General features: G+C 45.2%; 1 protein-coding gene across 1 annotated transcript in view; it reads left to right on the forward strand.

Annotated features, from left to right (window-relative positions):
- The window catches only part of PLCB3 (phospholipase C beta 3), a 163,527-nt gene that overhangs the window by 123,646 nt on the left and 22,570 nt on the right, over window positions 1-17,311 (forward strand). Inside the window, exons 20-22 of the mRNA XM_040409852.1 lie at window positions 15,109-15,263; window positions 15,355-15,516; window positions 15,913-16,012. Coding sequence (XP_040265786.1) covers window positions 15,109-15,263; window positions 15,355-15,516; window positions 15,913-16,012 — 417 coding nt within the window. The remainder of the gene's footprint in view (window positions 1-15,108; window positions 15,264-15,354; window positions 15,517-15,912; window positions 16,013-17,311) is intronic.

The following is a 17,311-nucleotide window of genomic DNA, read 5'->3' on the forward strand; positions in this document are numbered from 1 at the left end:
AGAGCAGGAGGAGCTGAGCAGATTGGTATTTAGTTTTGTAGGAAAAGATTCAGTAAAACATGTATTGTATTTATTTAAATTTTTGCTCAATCTGGGCTTTTGACTCAATGCGGAGGTCCAATCAGTGATTGACAGGATCAGTGAGAAGGCTGTCAATCAGTATTAGGACTGTCCTCTTGACTCCAAAGCCGGAATTTAAATGAATGAATTGTTCCACAAGACCATACATCAGTCCACTCAGCTCCTTCTGCTCGACAGCATGCTGCCTGCAGGTCAGACACCATGTTCCAGATGACAACAGCTCTCCTAACATGTCTTGAATTTTCTCCACCCATTTGGGGATAAAAAAAAATTCTGGAGCTTCTTTTCTTAGAGGTCTACATTGGTATAAAAATTAATTGGCAAATGGGCATTACCATTTACTTCATTTTTAGGATGATTGACAGGAATAGATGGCACAAAGCAGTTTTAAGAAAAGATGCTCCAGAATTCAAGACGTTATGAGGGGCTGATTTAGAAAACCGTTATTAAGGGGACCTGCCAAAAAACTAGTATATGCCCCCATTGTCTGCTAGGTAGCGAATTTAAGTGAATGGAAGCAGTGGCCGCACAAGCATGGTGCGCTCCCATTTAGTTCTATGGGGCTGATGGAAATAGCCGAGCCAGTGCTTAGCTATTTTCAGTAGCCCCGTAGAAATAAATGGAGGGCGGCCGCTTCACTTTGCCGGCTCAGTTTACAAGATAGCAATATGCCCCCATTGTCGGAGATGGGAATACCCCTTTAACGGTGCTCAAAATTCCCAACCTTTATAAATCGAGAAATGTATCTTGAAGCACCACTCATGAGTTATGACACAGGCTCAGTAACACTGCATATAGACCGGAGGAACATTTGTTGAGCTTCTTCATACCTCAACCTATCAAAGCAAAAGAAGAAGACAGCAGCACTAGGTAGTGAAGACCTTGATAAAATAGTCCTAAATAACATGTAGAAGGGATCCCAGCACTCCAGGGATGTGAAAAAAGGGAGTACATTTATTCCTCTTTACCTATAAAAATGCAACGTTTCAGTGTGGATGACCTGAGCACAGATATGTCTTAGGCCTTTTTCACATGAGCGATGAAGAACTCCTGCAAGTTCTGTCAGTGAAAAAAGTTTTTTGCCTGAGTTTTCCTTCAGTTTGCTTCAGTGTTTTCTGCAAATCAGTTTTTTCAGTGAGGATTCAATTCATTTTTGATGCATTTTTGATGCACATAAATAAAAACCTGAAGAATAACACTCAACATCTTCTAGCAGCCATCAGTAAAAAAAACACTTTGCATCAAGATGCCTTCAGTTTTTCACTCGCCCCTTTAATTTTTATAGGACAGGGCTGAGGGTGAAAAAGACAATACAGAACATGCAGCAATTTTTCCTGAAATCAAACGTGTTCAGTGAAAAGCAATGTTTGTGTGCACATACTCCACTGTTCGCAAACCGGATCGCATTAAGATGGAAAACTTTCTTGTGTGAAAGAGGCCTTAGGGCTAATCTGAATGCCAGATGTCCTTTGTGTCTACCCCAATAGACAACCCAAATTCTTGGGGGTTATATTGACATGATGCAGAACCAAGGAAAATATGGGGTAAACCCTTCAAGACCAGATAAAATTTGTGCCAGAATAGAGCATGGTGCAAATTTGAAAATATTTTGTGTTCCCTTAAATGTGTGCAGATTTTTTTCATTTCACTGCTAATGAATTGGGTTTTCTAAACATGTTCTGTATGAATGTTGCTGTATTTTGTTGCAACAAATATGCCTTATGGGAACATGACCTAGAAGTAGGAGGCTTATCCTCATTTTCACCTTTGGACCTCCTAGTGTCTTTACTGCTGAATCTCCAACTTGTAAAGAAAAATTTAAATATTTTTTGTATACATTTAACCACCTAACTGCTGTAGTTGCTGACAGGGCTGGGACAAGGTCCACCACCAACAGAGGCGGAGCTGCCCAAGTGCGCCCCCCCCCCTCCCAACTTGTGGAGTCTTTACTAAATACTTACTGTTGTAATCACACATAAATATGCACAGTTTAATGTACCAATTAACTATAACTGTAAACAAATGCACAACCTCTTTAGATCCATATAAAGATAGAAATAAAGTGCAAAAACAAGTCATATAAGACAATAACCACATAATCTTAATATAAATAAACATAATCCTCTGTGGAGGACACTGTTATGGGGGATCTGTGGATGACACTGTTATGGGGGATCTATGGATGACACTGTTATGGGGGATCTATGGATGACACTGTTATGGGGGATCTGTGTATGACACTGTTATGGGGGATCTGTGGATGACACTGTTATGGGGGGATCTGTGGATGACACTGTTATGGGGGGATCTGTGGATGACACTGTTATGGGGGATCTATGGATGACACTGTTATGGGGGGATCTGTGGATGACAGTGTTATGGGGGATCTGTGGATGACACTGTTATGGATTGTGATTCACAATGGATATTGGGGGCCAGCAAATTACAAGGAAGGCATCGGTGGGGGGTGGGGGATGATGATTGATAACATACATATCTAAATGGCTGGGGGGGGGTTGAGGGCTTGACTTGAGTCATCTACTGATCAGAGCATTAGAATTGCAGGAATAAATAACATCTAAATGTCTGGTGGGGTAGATGAGGGGGTACGGGTAGATGGGGTGGTAGGACAATGGCTGATGGGGGAAGGGGGGCTGGCTTAGATCATCTAAGGGAGCACGTAAGTCAGTGCCAAGTGCTCACTACTCCCTCCGTTCTCCAGCGCGGCCGTCAGCCCGGCAGGCGCGGCAGCAGCAGCGGCGTGGTCAGTGGCCTGCCTGCCGCCCAGAGGCTGGGGAGCTGGCCTGCGCCCTGAGGCTGGAGCCTCCCCAGCCTCTGTGTCGGCCCAGCCCTGGTTGCTGATGTCTATTTATGGTAGCAGCTAGAAGCATGGGTCTGGTCTTGCAATCCAGGCATTTGTACAAGACCAAAATGACAGCATTAGCCCAAGATAAGCAGGAGATATCGCTGTTATAAATCGAGTCTGGAATAATTGCGGTAAAACCTGCTTTAACTTTCACTTTCCGCTGCATTTACTGCATCCCGATTTCTAACCACTATCTTACCATGTTGTCACGGAACCATGAACCAGACGTACAACAAGAGATAAGTGAAAATAAGAAGGCTTTATTGAAAATAAAGCTGTAAAGCAAAAGTCCAAGCGGATGGCGAAACCGAAGCAGAGTCTTTGCGAAGCCAGAGGTCAGGAACCAGAAGGGTAGTCAGACGAGGCCAGGATCAGGAACCAGCAGGGTAGTCAGACGGAGCCAGGATCAGGAACCAGCAGGCTAGTCGGACGAAACCAGGATCAGGAACCAGCAGGGTAGTCGGACGAAACCAGGATCAGGAACCAGAAGCAGCAGCAGTCTAGAGGCATGTGAACACAGGAGGACCAAGCAAGGAACTGAAGCCACAGACCTCCTATATATATGAGCTAGGCATCCAGCTCCTCCCAGTGGGAAGGAGAAGCCGCAGGGTGGGAGGCTACAAGAAACCCAGAAACCAAGATGGCCGCCAGCACATGTCAAACGAAGGAGAACAGCAAGAAGGTAAGACCATGACAGTACCTCCCCCTCAAGGGCCCCTCCTCCGCGGAGTAAAGAACGGTTTCTGAGGGAAGCGTGCGTGGAAGGCTCGGAGCAAGGCAGGAGCATGGACATCTGCGGAGGGAACCCAGGAACGCTCCTCTGGACCATAACCACGCCAATGGACCAAAAACTGCACCCGACCGCGGACCAGGCGTGAGTCCAGGATATTGCTCACCTCATACTCCTCACGATTACCCACTTGGACCGGACGAGGCCGAGGAACCGAGGAAGTGAAACGATTACACACCAGTGGCTTCAACAGGAGACATGAAACACGTTGGAGATCCGCATGCCAGGAGGAAGCGCAAGGGCATAGGCTACCGGGTTAACCCTGCGAAGCACTCGGAAGGGACCAACAAAGCGAGGCGCCAGCTTGGGAGTGGGCACTCGAAGGTTGAGGTTGCGGGTGGACAACCATACACGGTCTCCGACCTGGTAGGAAGGAGCAGGCGCTCGTCTGCGATCAGCCTGGAGTCTCTGGCGCTGCGCAGAGACCTCAAGGGACTTCTGGATCAGTACCCAAGAAGCACGTAGAATGGAAAGGTGATCCTCCACAGCCGGAATATCCTGGGGAGAGAATACCTCCGGTAACACGGCAGGTTGGAACCCATAATTGGCCATGAAGGGAGACGTCCCAGAGGAAGAGTTCACCGCCGTGTTCCTGGCAAACTCAGCCCAAGGCAGGAGGTCAACCCAATTGTCTTGGTGATCGGAGACATAGCAACGAAGGAATTGCTCCAAGGCCTGATTGGATCGTTCTGCGGCCCCATTGGACTGAGGGTGGTAGGCCGAGGAGAAGGAGAGATGAATCCCCAACTGGGAGCAAAAGGCGCGCCAGAACCTGGACACAAACTGACTCCCCCGATCCGACACAATCTCCTTGGGCAAACCGTGCAACCGGAAGACCTCCCTGGCAAAAATCGTGGCCAACTCTTGTGCAGAGGGTAACTTCTTGAGAGGAACACAGTGGCACATTTTGGAAAACCGATCCACAATCATGAGAATGACCGTATGGCCTCGGGATGCAGGGAGGTCCACAATGAAATCCATCCCCAGGTGTGACCATGGGCGCTCCCCGGTGGCTATGGGTTGCAGAAGGCCCAACGGAAGGTGCCGAGGGGACTTACTCTGGGCACAAACGGAGCATGCCGCTACATATGCGGCGATGTCGGAACGTAGGGAAGGCCACCAGAACAGACGTGAAACAGCCCAGGACAGCTGATTCTTTCCAGGATGCCCCGCGGTCTTGGAGTTATGGTAGGTTCGCAACAACCGAGTGCGCAACTCCTCAGGCACAAAACATCTGCCGTTGGGTCTCCCAGAGGGAGCACCAGATTGAGCCGCCAAAATCTGCTCACCCAGGGGAGAGGTCAGGCTGGTGCGAATGGCGGCCAAGATCTGATTCGGAGGTATGACCGAAGTCGGAATCGACTCCTCCCTGGACAGCTCGGAGTACTGCCGTGATAAGGCATCCGCCCTGATGTTCTTGGAACCGGGTAGGTAGGAGACCACGTAATTAAAACGTGACAAGAACAGAGCCCATCTGGCCTGACGTGGTGTCAATCTCTTGGCCTCAGAAAGGTAGGTCAGATTCTTGTGGTCCGTCAGGATGAGGACCGGAACCACCGAACCCTCGAGCAAGTGCCTCCATTCTTTAAGGGCCTGCACGATGGCCAATAACTCCCTGTCACCAATCTGATAGTTGCACTCCGCGGAAGACAGTTTCCGGGAGTAAAACCCACAAGGAAGCAGAGGACCCTCTGGTGTTCTACGCTGAGACAGAAGGGCGCCTACTCCCGTCTCAGACGCGTCCACCTCGAGGACAAAGGGCAACCCAGGGTTGGGATGCGACAGAATCGGAGCCGACACAAAGGCGGACTTTAGAGCCTCAAAAGCTCGGATGGCCTCGAGCGGCCAGACCTGGGAATTACTGCCCTTCCTGGTCAGATCCGTGAGAGGCTTGGCTAGCATGGAAAAGTCCCTGATGAACTTCCGATAATAATTGGCAAAGCCCAAAAAGCGCTGCAGGGAACGAAGACCACTGGGCTGGGGCCACTGTAAGACAGCCGAAACCTTCTCAGGATCCATGGAGAACCCCTCAGCGGAAATGATGTAACCTAAGAAGGTTACCTGGGATCGGTGAAATTCGCATTTCTCAAGCTTACCGAACAGCTTGTTCTCTCGTAACCGTTGCAACACTCGTCTGACATCCAGAATGTGGGCCTCCATGGATTCAGAATATACCAAGATGTCATCCAAATAGACCACCACACACTGCTGCAACAGGTCACGGAAAACATCGTTGATGAATTCCTGGAAGACTGCGGGCGCATTGCACAACCCAAAGGGCATAACCAAGGATTCATAATGACCGGTCCTGGTGTTAAACGCGGTCTTCCACTCATCGCCCGCCTTGATCCTTACCAGGTTATATGCCGCCCTCAGGTCGAGTTTGGTAAAGACCGTGGCCCCTTTAAGGCGATCGAACAGCTCGGAAATCAAGGGTATCGGGTAAGCGTTCTTGATCGTGATGCGATTGAGACCCCTGTAATCGATGCAAGGCCTCAACTCACCGCCCTTCTTTTTCACAAAGAAAAATCCAGCCCCTGCCGGGGACGAGGATTTGCGAATGTGTCCGCGTGAAAGCGCCTCCCTCACGTACTCCTCCATGGCCTCATTCTCCGCTACCGACAGTGGATAGACTTTGCCACGAGGAGGAACGGCACCAGATTGTAACTCTATGGCACAATCGTATGGGCGGTGCGGAGGTAGGGCAACCGCGCGCACCTTATCGAATACATCCCGGTACTCCTCGTATTCAGGAGGCAACAGAGAGTCCGAGGAAGTACACAGCAACTTGACAGACCCATGGATGCAACTAGCCCCACACTGCGGTGACCACGAGAGGATCTCGGCCGATCTCCAATCGAAAGTCGGATTATGCTTCCGGAGCCAGGGGTACCCCAAGACCACCGAGTAGTGTGGAGACGAAATAACCTGGAGGCAGACCGACTCTCTGTGAACGGCACCAATGGCTATCCCCACTGGAAGGGTCTCATGAGTCACGTGTGGCGGCAGAAGGGGTCTGCCGTCTATCGCCTCAAGAGCCAGTGGGGAACCTCGAGCCTGCAGAGGAATGGAATTGGCGGCAGCGAACACATTATCAATGAACAAACCACCAGCACCAGAGTCCACCAACGCCTGGGTCGTCACCGAGCCCCCGACCCAGGAGAGGACAACAGTGATCAGTGGTTTGTCAACACGGGAAACCGGGGACGAGGAGACTCCACCCAAGATCTGCCCCCGACAGGATCTCAGGTGCGAGCGTTTCCCGGACGGTTCGGACATGCCAACCGAAAATGCCCACCGAGACCACAGTACATGCATCGGCCCTCGCGTCTCCGGAGTACCCTCTCCCCCTCGGACAGGCGAGCAAACCCCAGCTGCATGGGTTCACCCCCAGACAAGTCATCCCCAGGAGGCGTGGGAGGAGAGGGAGGCACGGGTGGGACAGCAAACGTAGGCGCCAATCTGTTAGAAAACCTCCGCAGGCTCTCCTTAAAGGAAGGTCTCTCCCTGAGTCTGGTGTCAATCAAAATCAGGAAAGAAATAAGAGACTCGAGCTCCACTGGTAGGTCCTTAGCTGCAACCTCATCCTTCAAGGCATCCGAGAGACCATGAGAGAAAGCAGCGACCAGAGCCTCATTATTCCAGCCCACCTCTGCTGCCAGGGTACGAAACTCAATGGCGTATTCAGCTACGGATCGTGAACCCTGTCTGATGGACATAAGGAGCTTCGCAGCAGAGGCAGCACGAGCCGGCACATCGAATACCTTCCGAAGAGAAGCAACAAAACCGGAAAACTCGGCAACCACCGGATTGTTGTTCTCCCATAAAGGGCTGGCCCAGGCCAAGGCCTTGTCCGAGAGCAGCGAGATCAAGAAGCCCACCTTTGATCTCTCAGTAGGAAAGATCAGGAACCAGGATCAGGAACCAGAAGCAGCAGCAGTCTAGAGGCATGTGAACACAGGAGGACCAAGCAAGGAACTGAAGCCACAGACCTCCTATATATATGAGCTAGGCATCCAGCTCCTCCCAGTGGGAAGGAGAAGCCGCAGGATGGGAGGCTACAAGAAACCCAGAAACCAAGATGGCCGCCAGCACATGTCAAACGAAGGAGAACAGCAAGAAGGTAAGACCATGACACATGTAGAGAAGATAATGCTGTCATTCTGGTATTGTATGAGAGCTTGAAATGCCAGCTCATATCTCTAGCTGCTACCAAACCAGAGATATGAGCATCTAAAGCACCCCCCCCCCCCTAGTCTGGAGGAAGAGGGGGGCAGTTGGGAAGCTGAAAGCCTTCAGGAGGAAAGGAAAAATAGTAAAAATAAAATATAGAAATATGGCATTCCACAAAATAATCTTAAAATTGCATTTTTTTTTATCTTTCCCCCTAAAAATTAACTAATAAAAGTTATTTAGTTATTTACTTCACTATATACACCCCAAAATGGTTACTAAAAAACCTACTACTAAGGGTCCATTCACACATCCGTAGAATGTGTCCGCATCAGTTCCGCAATTATCCGGAACGGGTGCGGACCGCATTTCCGGAGCGTGGCCCGAACTTCTGGTCCGCGGCTCCGGAAAAAAATAGAACATGTCTTATTCTTGTCTGCAATTGCGGACAAGAATAGGCAGTTCTCTGTGGGTGCTGGCCGGGTGTATTGCGGATCCGCAATACACTACGAACGTGTGAATGGACCCTAACCTTGCAAAAAAAAATAAAAAAATTTAGAAGAAAAATTTATTAGGTCACTAAGGTGTTAAAAATATAATTGTGTCCCCCGAGTTGTGCTGCAACAAGGTTTACTGCAGACACGCATTAAAAATCTACAATAAAAAAAAGTTACTTTTTGGGAGGGTTTTTCTAATATTAATGTGATTGTTAGGAGGTTAAACAATAGCTCTGATTTCTTTATAACTTATTCTGGCTTTGACAGCACGATGACATCACATATTCCCCTTGTCAATCGCTGATGTAACTTTTAGGACAGCCAGGTACCTCTCTCTGGCACACAGTCATCTAAATATGTACATATTGCCTATATGTTTGTATTCTTTTCTCCTGCTTCTGCAAACCAAGTCTGATCATGTAGACAGTACTTCCTTGCATCAGTCCCCAGCATTGTCCTAAGCTTCCAAATGTACATTAGCACAACTTAGAGGTTGTGCCAATATCAGAAGTTATTTTCTTTCTATGGGATAGATAATGTCTCTGATCGCAGTGGTTTGACCAGTGGGACTGCCACCGATCACAACGATTGGGCTCTCATGTCCCCCATTTGAATTCAGTAGTGGTAAAGCATGCTGCCCCATTCAGTTTTTGAGGGACTGACAGAGGTAGCCGAGGGCTGTAATCAGCTGTCTCTGGCAGCAGCACTTATGCTTGACCGCCCTGAATTCAAATGGGGACGTAAGAGCCCCATTCTCGTGATTAGTGGCAGTCCCACTGGTCAGACCCCTTTGATCAGACATGTCATCTATCCCATGGATAGATGAGACGTTTTGATTTTGGCACAGTCCCTTCGATGGATATACTGTATGGAAAAGAAGTATGGCTGCACAGGGTTGATTTGTAGTCTGTAAACATGCGATATACAAGTTTGTAAAGGAGCTGCATATACAAAATTGTAGCTATTTTTAATCAAGACAATTTTTTTTATTCTACATGCATTAGAGCTATGGAAAATGGATCAGAATGTAAACCCGTTAACATCTGCATGATCATTTGTTAAATCCCTTCAAAGCCATTGGGAAATATAAAAGTTTTGAATGTCTTGAAGCAATAATGAAAGAGTTAATTTTACTAATACATAAAAATCAGCAGTGCAGGGTTCCTAAACTTGAGCAACACTTGAAGACAATCAGAGCCATAAATTTCCCTTTGTCTAAGTGTGTACTAAAAGTGAACTCTTCAGGTTGTGTTATGATCCAGTTATCATGCCCACATAGTTGTGTGCAATATTTACCGCTTACAAACTCTTGCCAGTTCTAATGTTAGATGACAAGAAGAACGCGGAGTGAAGCATTGCTGTGTACTTCTGCATCTTGTGCTAATCTCTGCTCCCACTTCTTAGTTTTTGTAGTCTGCTAGGCTGCTTTGTATAGCTTGGATGGTAACGCCTCAATATTATATGGAATTTTACTCTTTTACAAGAGAGAATGTTAGACAAACATAGAGCTATCTAGGCGGGTGGCAAACACCTTTGTTGTCGCCTATCTCTGGGGAAGCTATATGATCAGACATATTCATAACCAAAGGGTCCAGTCCCTCTTTCCTTTTAAGTTGGGTGGTGCCACCATTTGAAAGGGTTAGTGGGGTTGTCCAGACTACAGATATTGATTACCTATCCTCAGGGTCATCAAATTTTGGGAGTCAGACACCCTCACCAATCTGGCTCCAGAAATTGTATAGTGTACGGTAGGGATCGACCGATTATCGGTTTTACTGATATTATCGGCCGATATTCAGGATTTTGACCGTTATCGGTACCGGCATCTATTTTGCCGATATACCGATAACGTATTGGGAACACAGAACGCGCTGCTCAGCGCTCTCTGTGTTCCCTCAGCAGCACAGGGGAGAAGGAAGCAGTGTCTCCCTCCCCCTGTGCTGCCGCTGCCGCCAATGACAGGAGAGAAAACAAGAGGAGGGGAGGGGCTGTGGCCACTGCGCCACCAATGATGTTGACTTACTCATTCATTCAAATTGAACAGGAGGCGGGAGCTGGGAGCTGGCTGCAGAATCACATAGCCGGCTCCCGACCTCTATAAGCGGTAGCCGCGATCTGCGGTAGTTAACCCCTTAGGTGCCGCGGATCGCAGCTACCGCTCATAGAGGTCGGGAGCCGGCTATGTGATTCTGCAGCCAGCTCCCGCCTCCTGTATTTGAATAAATGAGAGATTTATGTTCATTGGTGGCACAGTGTGGCCCCCCAGTATTAATCATTGGTGGCGCAGTGCGCCCCCCCACCCCGTATTAAAAACATTGGTGGCGCAGTGCACCCCCCACCCCAGTATTAAAAACATTGGTGGTGCAGTGCGCCCCCCACCCAAGCCCCCCCAATCATTGGTGGCAGTGGCCACAGGGTCCCCTCCTCCTCCGATCGGAGCCCCAGCAGTGTAAGCCACATCAACATATTTGGATAAATTAGATGTCAGGCTGCCTATACCTGATATTATGGGCCTTCCTGGTGGGTCAGTAATACTTTTGTGAATTTTAGGCAGGTAATAAAATATGGCTATACGTGGAGATTGGATATTAATAAACTCTGCTTCCTCTTTAGTGATAATACACTTTTTTCTCCCTTTTTGTATCAATTTATTCAAATCTTGTTTATATTGTAGAATGGGGTTAAATTTAAGTGGTTGATAGGTTTTAGTGTCCCCTAAGAGTCTCATGGATTCATTGGGATATTGTGAGTAGTCCAATATAATGTTGCCCCCACCCTTGTCTGCCGGGCGGATGATGATGTCATTATTGCTTTGAAGTGATTTTATACTTGTTTGTTCATCACGGCTAAGATTATGTTTATATCTTTTTCGATTTGGATTTATTTTTTCGCAAGTCCCTTAGTACTAAATGTTCGAAGGTCTTAAAAGCCTCAGAATATTCGTTAAGGGGGTTGAAATTGGACTTATTCTTTAAAAAAGTATTGAAATACACCACTTTATTATCTGGTGCAGCTTTATCTATTGGTTGGATCTTGGTGTTGTCCCTATCCTCCATTATAGTGGTTTTTCCTATATTTATTTTATTAACTTTTATATATTTTTTATTTTTATGTTTATCTATATTAATGGTTTTGATTTTATTTTTAGTGGTCGTTGTGTTCACACCATTCGTGGTACTTAGACGATCCTTCTTCAAAAAGTATTTTTTAAGGGCCAAATTACGTAAGAATTTTTTTATTCCCACAAAAGCATTGAAGGGGTTAAAAGGAGCAGATGGTGCACATTTCAAACCCTTTTGTAGTAATTTCTGGTCACCGGTAGTAAGATCATATTTACTTAAATTATATATTTTTTGCCCACTTAATTTGATTATTTTCTTGGAGATTTTCTTCCCCCTTCTTCCCCTTTTGGTTCGTTGTTTTCCTTTTGTTGTTTTCGTGACGAAGCGCTTGAAAAAAATCCTTTTTAACACTTTTCCTCATAGTTTTATTTTTAATTGTAGTTGAATTTTTATTAGCTTCTGGTATTGGTGTATTTTTTGTATTTTTTTGGGTATAGTTTCTTGATGATGATGTGTGATCTGTATTTGCAGTGTTGCTTTTGACTGCAGCACTATAACTTCTGTTATACTTTCCTAATGAGGAAGGTTTCGCGTACTCTTGCATACCTGTCTGTGAATCTTCTAATGCACTAAATCTATTAGACACGGCCAGGGGACTGGTTTCTGGTCTATTTAGATGTTTTTCCTTTGGGTCTATATGATGAGACTTAATCTGTACCATTGGAGTGAAGGGGACCTGGTTCCTAGGTAAGTTCTGCATAGGGGAGAAATCTGGACTTGTTTCATGTATTGTGAGATTTCTGCTATCGAGCATATTGTCTTTACAAAGGACTTCGTCCAAAGTACTATATTGGAGTCTATCCAGTGTTTCACTATGGTTTTCTCCTAATGTCAGTTGAGGGATGGAATCACATTCAAATGTATGTTTATTTTTTTCAATTATTTCATCCTCCTTGATTTTAATCCTATTTTTGATAGATTTCTGTAGATGAACAATATCGGGATGCTCTGAGAATGGTTTTAGAGTCGCAAATAGTGCCACAATTTCCTTATTTGTTTTGATTAGTCCATTTTTTTCTTTTTTCAATAATAAAATGTATTGTGCTTCTGGAAAAATTGTGGAAGAGATCATCCCATTCTTTGAGCGTGTTCACATCTCCTACATCTCCTGCCAGAGTTTTGTATATTCTGAGTCCTTTCGGGATAATGTCCCATTCTAAATACTTTTCTAAAGATGCAATTTCCCACATATCTCTCATTTCGTTTATTAATAGTCTCTCTAGTTTTTTCAATTTACTGATATTTTGCTTGGACATAAGTATTCAGACCCTCTTTGAGAAAATTTGGTCACCTACGATTGATGCCTCTGTATTGGCGTCTCGGGAACTTCAGATATATTGCCTGGGCCTGGTGTAATTAGTATTGCCAATGGCACTTTGTACTTATACCAAAAATGAGCTTGTGGTTGGCAGTCCTCTAATTGGCTCTGTGTCTACATTCCTTTTGCTTGGTGGAGGTAAGCTGAGCCCAGCACCCACCGAATCCATTGCTGTACAATCCTATTGTTAATTTCCTGTGTACTAGGGGGGAGGTGCATGTGCACTTATTATCGCAGTGGTGCCAATGTTACAACACAGGACTGTGGCGGATAGAGAGCATCTTTTGGACCTTGTGAGTGGGGAAGTAGAGAGGGAGGCTTATGGGGGGTTTCTCTTATGTTAATTTATCAACATGTAAATAAAAAGGCTTAAAGGGGTTGTCTCCCTTCAGCAAATAGCATTTATTTAGTAGAGGAAGTCAATACAAGCCACTTACTAATGTATTGTTATTATCCATATTGCTTCCTTTGCTGGCTGTAATCATTTTTCCATCACATTATACGCTGCTCATTTCCATGGTTATGACCACCCTGTAATTCAGCAGTAGTGGTTGTGCTTGGACACTATAGGAAAAAGCACTAACCTATGTGCATTCCCACGGTGGTCCCAGCTGCGAGAAAGGCCTGCACTTTTATCTATACTGTGCAAGCACGACCACTACTAATGGATTGCAGGGTGGTCAACCATGGCAACAAGCAGTGTATAATGTGATGGAAATGGAGAATCACAGTACATTAGTATTAGTGGCTTAGATTAACTTCCTCTACATAATAAATGCTATTTGCTGAAGTGAGACAACCCCTTAAATAAATAAAAATTCAAAATAGTATTCAGACCCTCTGCAATGACACTTAAAGTATAACTATGGGAGCCTCCAGTTTCTTTGGATCATTTTTGATATGTTTCTACACCTTTATTGGAGTTCACCTGTAGCAAATTCAGTTGATTGAACATGATTTGGAAGGAAACCCTGTCTATATAAGGTCTTACCGCTGACTATGCATATCAGAGCAAAAACTAACCCATGAGGAAGAAAGAACTGCCTGTAGAGATCAGAGACAGAATTGTATAGAGGTATCTGGAGAAGGGTACAAAAACATTTCTGCTGCACTGAAGGTTCTCAAAACCACAGTTGCCTCCATTATTCTTAAATGCAAGAAATTTTTAACAACCAGGACTCTTGCTAGAGCTCGCTAGCCCACCAGCCTAATTAATCGGTGGGGAAAAGCCTTGGTAAGAGAGATGACCAAGAACCCAATGGTTTCTCTTATTGAGCTCCAAAGATCATCTGCGCATATGGGAGAAACTTCAAAAAGGTTAGCCATCACTTCCTCACTCCACCAACCGCGGCTTTATGGCAGAGTGGCCAGAAAGAAGCCTCTCCTCAGTAAAGAACACATGAAAATTTGCAAAAAATCACCTAATGTTTGGAGGAAACCAGGCACTGATAATCACCTGCCCTACAGTGAATCATGGGGGTGTTTTCCAGCAGCTGGGACAGGGAGACTGGTTGGAGTTGAGGAAAAGCTGATCAGAGCAAAGTACAGAAATAAAACCGGATCTAGTGTGCTTTGGACCTCAGACTGGGCCTAAGGTTCACCTCCCAACAGGACTATGACCCTAAGTATCGAGACAGCACAGAAGTGGCTTAGGGACAAATCTATGAGTGTCCCAACCCAATTGAACATTTCTGGAGAGACCTGAACATGGCTGTCTACTGATGGTCCCCATTTAACCTGACAGAACTTGAGAGGATCTGCAAAGAAGAATGGCAGAACATTTGCCAAATCCAGGTGTGCAAACCTTGTGGCATCCTACCAAGAAGACTGGGGGCTGTAATTGCTGCCAAAGGGTCTTGAGTCCTGAGTAAAGGTTCTGAATACTTATGCCATTGCAAGATTTTAGTTTTTCATTTTCAATAAATTAGCAAAGATTTTAAACTTTCTGTTTTCACTTTGTCATTATGGGGTATTGAGTGCAGAATGAATGAAGATTAATTAGAATTTGTCTGAAGACTTTCCGAATACACTGTATATGTATGGCCAGCCTAATTCCTCTTGTCCACATTACATTGCTTTATTAATCTGTTTTTGCATTTTCCTAGTTATTTTTATTCTGTTTATCTTTCCAGGGTTGAGTAGTTTTTTGCATGATATCTAGCCCTTCTTCCTGCTCCCATCATGTTCACTTTCCTACTGCACTGTCTCTTGGGTATTGAATGAAGTCATACGAATAAATCTTCTATGTCTGGACCTTGTAGACCTTCCCATGCAGCTGAATATGGGGATATTTGAATACAACAGACGCAGCGGATACCTCCTGAAGCCGGAATTCATGCGCAGAACAGACAAGCCATTTGATCCCTTCACAGAAAACATTGTGGATGGTATTGTAGCTAATACAGTGAAAATTAAGGTAAGCGGCCAGAAGTGGAGAGGTAGCAGGCCCCTCCTGTGGTATTTATACCCATAGATCCATGACTTCATTATGTCTTCTTTCTTTCCAGATTATTTCAGGGCAGTTTCTGTCTGATAAACGTGTTGGAATATATGTAGAAGTTGATATGTTTGGGTTGCCTGTTGACACGAAAAGGAAGTTTAAAACAAAAACTTCCCAAGGAAACTCCTTTAACCCTGTGTGGGATGAGGAACCCTTTATATTCCATAAGGTATGAATATGTACAGGTGCATCTCAATAAGTTAGAATATAATCGAAAAGTTAATTTATTTCAGTAATTCAATCCAAAAAAGTGAAACTCACATATACTGTAGATTCATTACACACAGAGTGATCTATTTCAAGTGTCTATTTCTTTTAATGTCAATGATTATGGCTTACAGCTAATGAAAACCTAAAAAGTCACTATCTGAGAAAATTAGACTATCAGATAAAAACAGTTATGGAAAATTAATTTATTGAGATGCACCTGTATGGTTATATTTCTAAAAATGTTCTTATTTCTGTGCATTCATATCATCTTGATAGTGTTCATTTGGCTTCCACTTTTCCTCTACAAATATTGCACTTTTTAGTTTATGATGTTCTCTACCTGTTTATCCTCTAGGTGGTGCTACCAACCCTCGCCTCTCTTCGTATTGCGGTCTTTGAGGAAGGTGGAAAGTTTGTTGGGCACAGAATTCTACCAGTGTCTGCTATACGGCCAGGTGAGGCAGCAAGAATTTTTTAGCCTTTTGCAGCTCATGCACGTTGGTCTGGGACACCTGACTGATGGACCTCTGAGGCCTATGGAGGAAACGGTGCCATGATTTTTGAATGAGAAAGCTTCATTTAGGGTACTTTTAAACTTGCGTTGTTTGATTCCGGCAGGCAGTTCCGTTGCCTGAACTGCCTGCCTGATCAGGCAAACTGTATGCAAACGCATGTCATTTTTTCTCTGACTGATCAGGCATTTTTCAGACTAAACAGGATCCTGATCAGTCTGAAAAATGCCTGATCAATCAGAAAAATCTATTGCAATACCGGATCCGTTTTTCCAGTGTCATCAGGCAAAACGGATCCGGTATTTATTTCTCTTCTCACTTTTAAAGGTCTGCGCATGCGCAGACCGGAAGGACGGACCCGGCATTCCGGTATTTCCTACGGAAAAAATGCCAGATCCGACATTCAGGCAAGTCTTCAGTTTTTTTCGCCGGAGATAAAACCACAGCATGCTACGGTTTTCTCTTTTGCCTGATCTGTCAAAACGACTGAACTGAAGACATCCTGATGCATCCTGAACGGATTACTCTCCATTCAGAATGCATGGGGATATGCCTGATCAGTTCTTTTCCGGTATAGAGCCCCTGTGACGGAACTCTATGCCGGAAAAGAAAAACGCCAGTGTGAAAGTACCCTTAGCTGAACAGAAGTTTACTTAACATGCTGAAATGGAAGCTGTTGTGCATTGTAGCTTCTTTTCTGTCTCGGTCTTGCTCAGGCCAAAATGACTAGAAAAGAGCCTTGTGCATATGTTTGCACTTTTTGTAGCCAGGATGTGATGTCATGTTTTGAGGTATAAACAAGAGGGAAATGGTGACAGATCTGTCAGCAGTTCTAGCAGAATGCAAGCTGATGTATAAACCCCAAGCAATATACACTACTTCTTTCTGGCTTCTGTGACAAACGTTGGGGTTGTCAGGCAGTGGAAGCCACTATATTATTACATCTATCAGTAGGGTGAGGCATCTTAGTCAAGCGTCACTTATTCCTGGTTGGTTTATACAATGTGAGGCCACCCATGTTTATTTCTTAACTTATATGGATTAGTTCTTCATTCAAACCGACTAAAATGACTGCAGTCATTTATTAAACCGTTCATAGATACGCCATTTCTTCCTTGGAGAGTAAGGGCACCTTTGTCTCTACTTAGTATTGCTCCCTTTGGCAGAAACCCGTTATAACAGTTCAGAACGGCCCACTAGTCTCTACCTACCAACCACTCGTCATAATGCTGCTTCCCATTT

Source organism: Bufo bufo, chromosome 10 (assembly GCF_905171765.1).
Source record: "Bufo bufo chromosome 10, aBufBuf1.1, whole genome shotgun sequence".
Classification (NCBI taxonomy): Eukaryota; Metazoa; Chordata; class Amphibia; order Anura; family Bufonidae; genus Bufo; species Bufo bufo.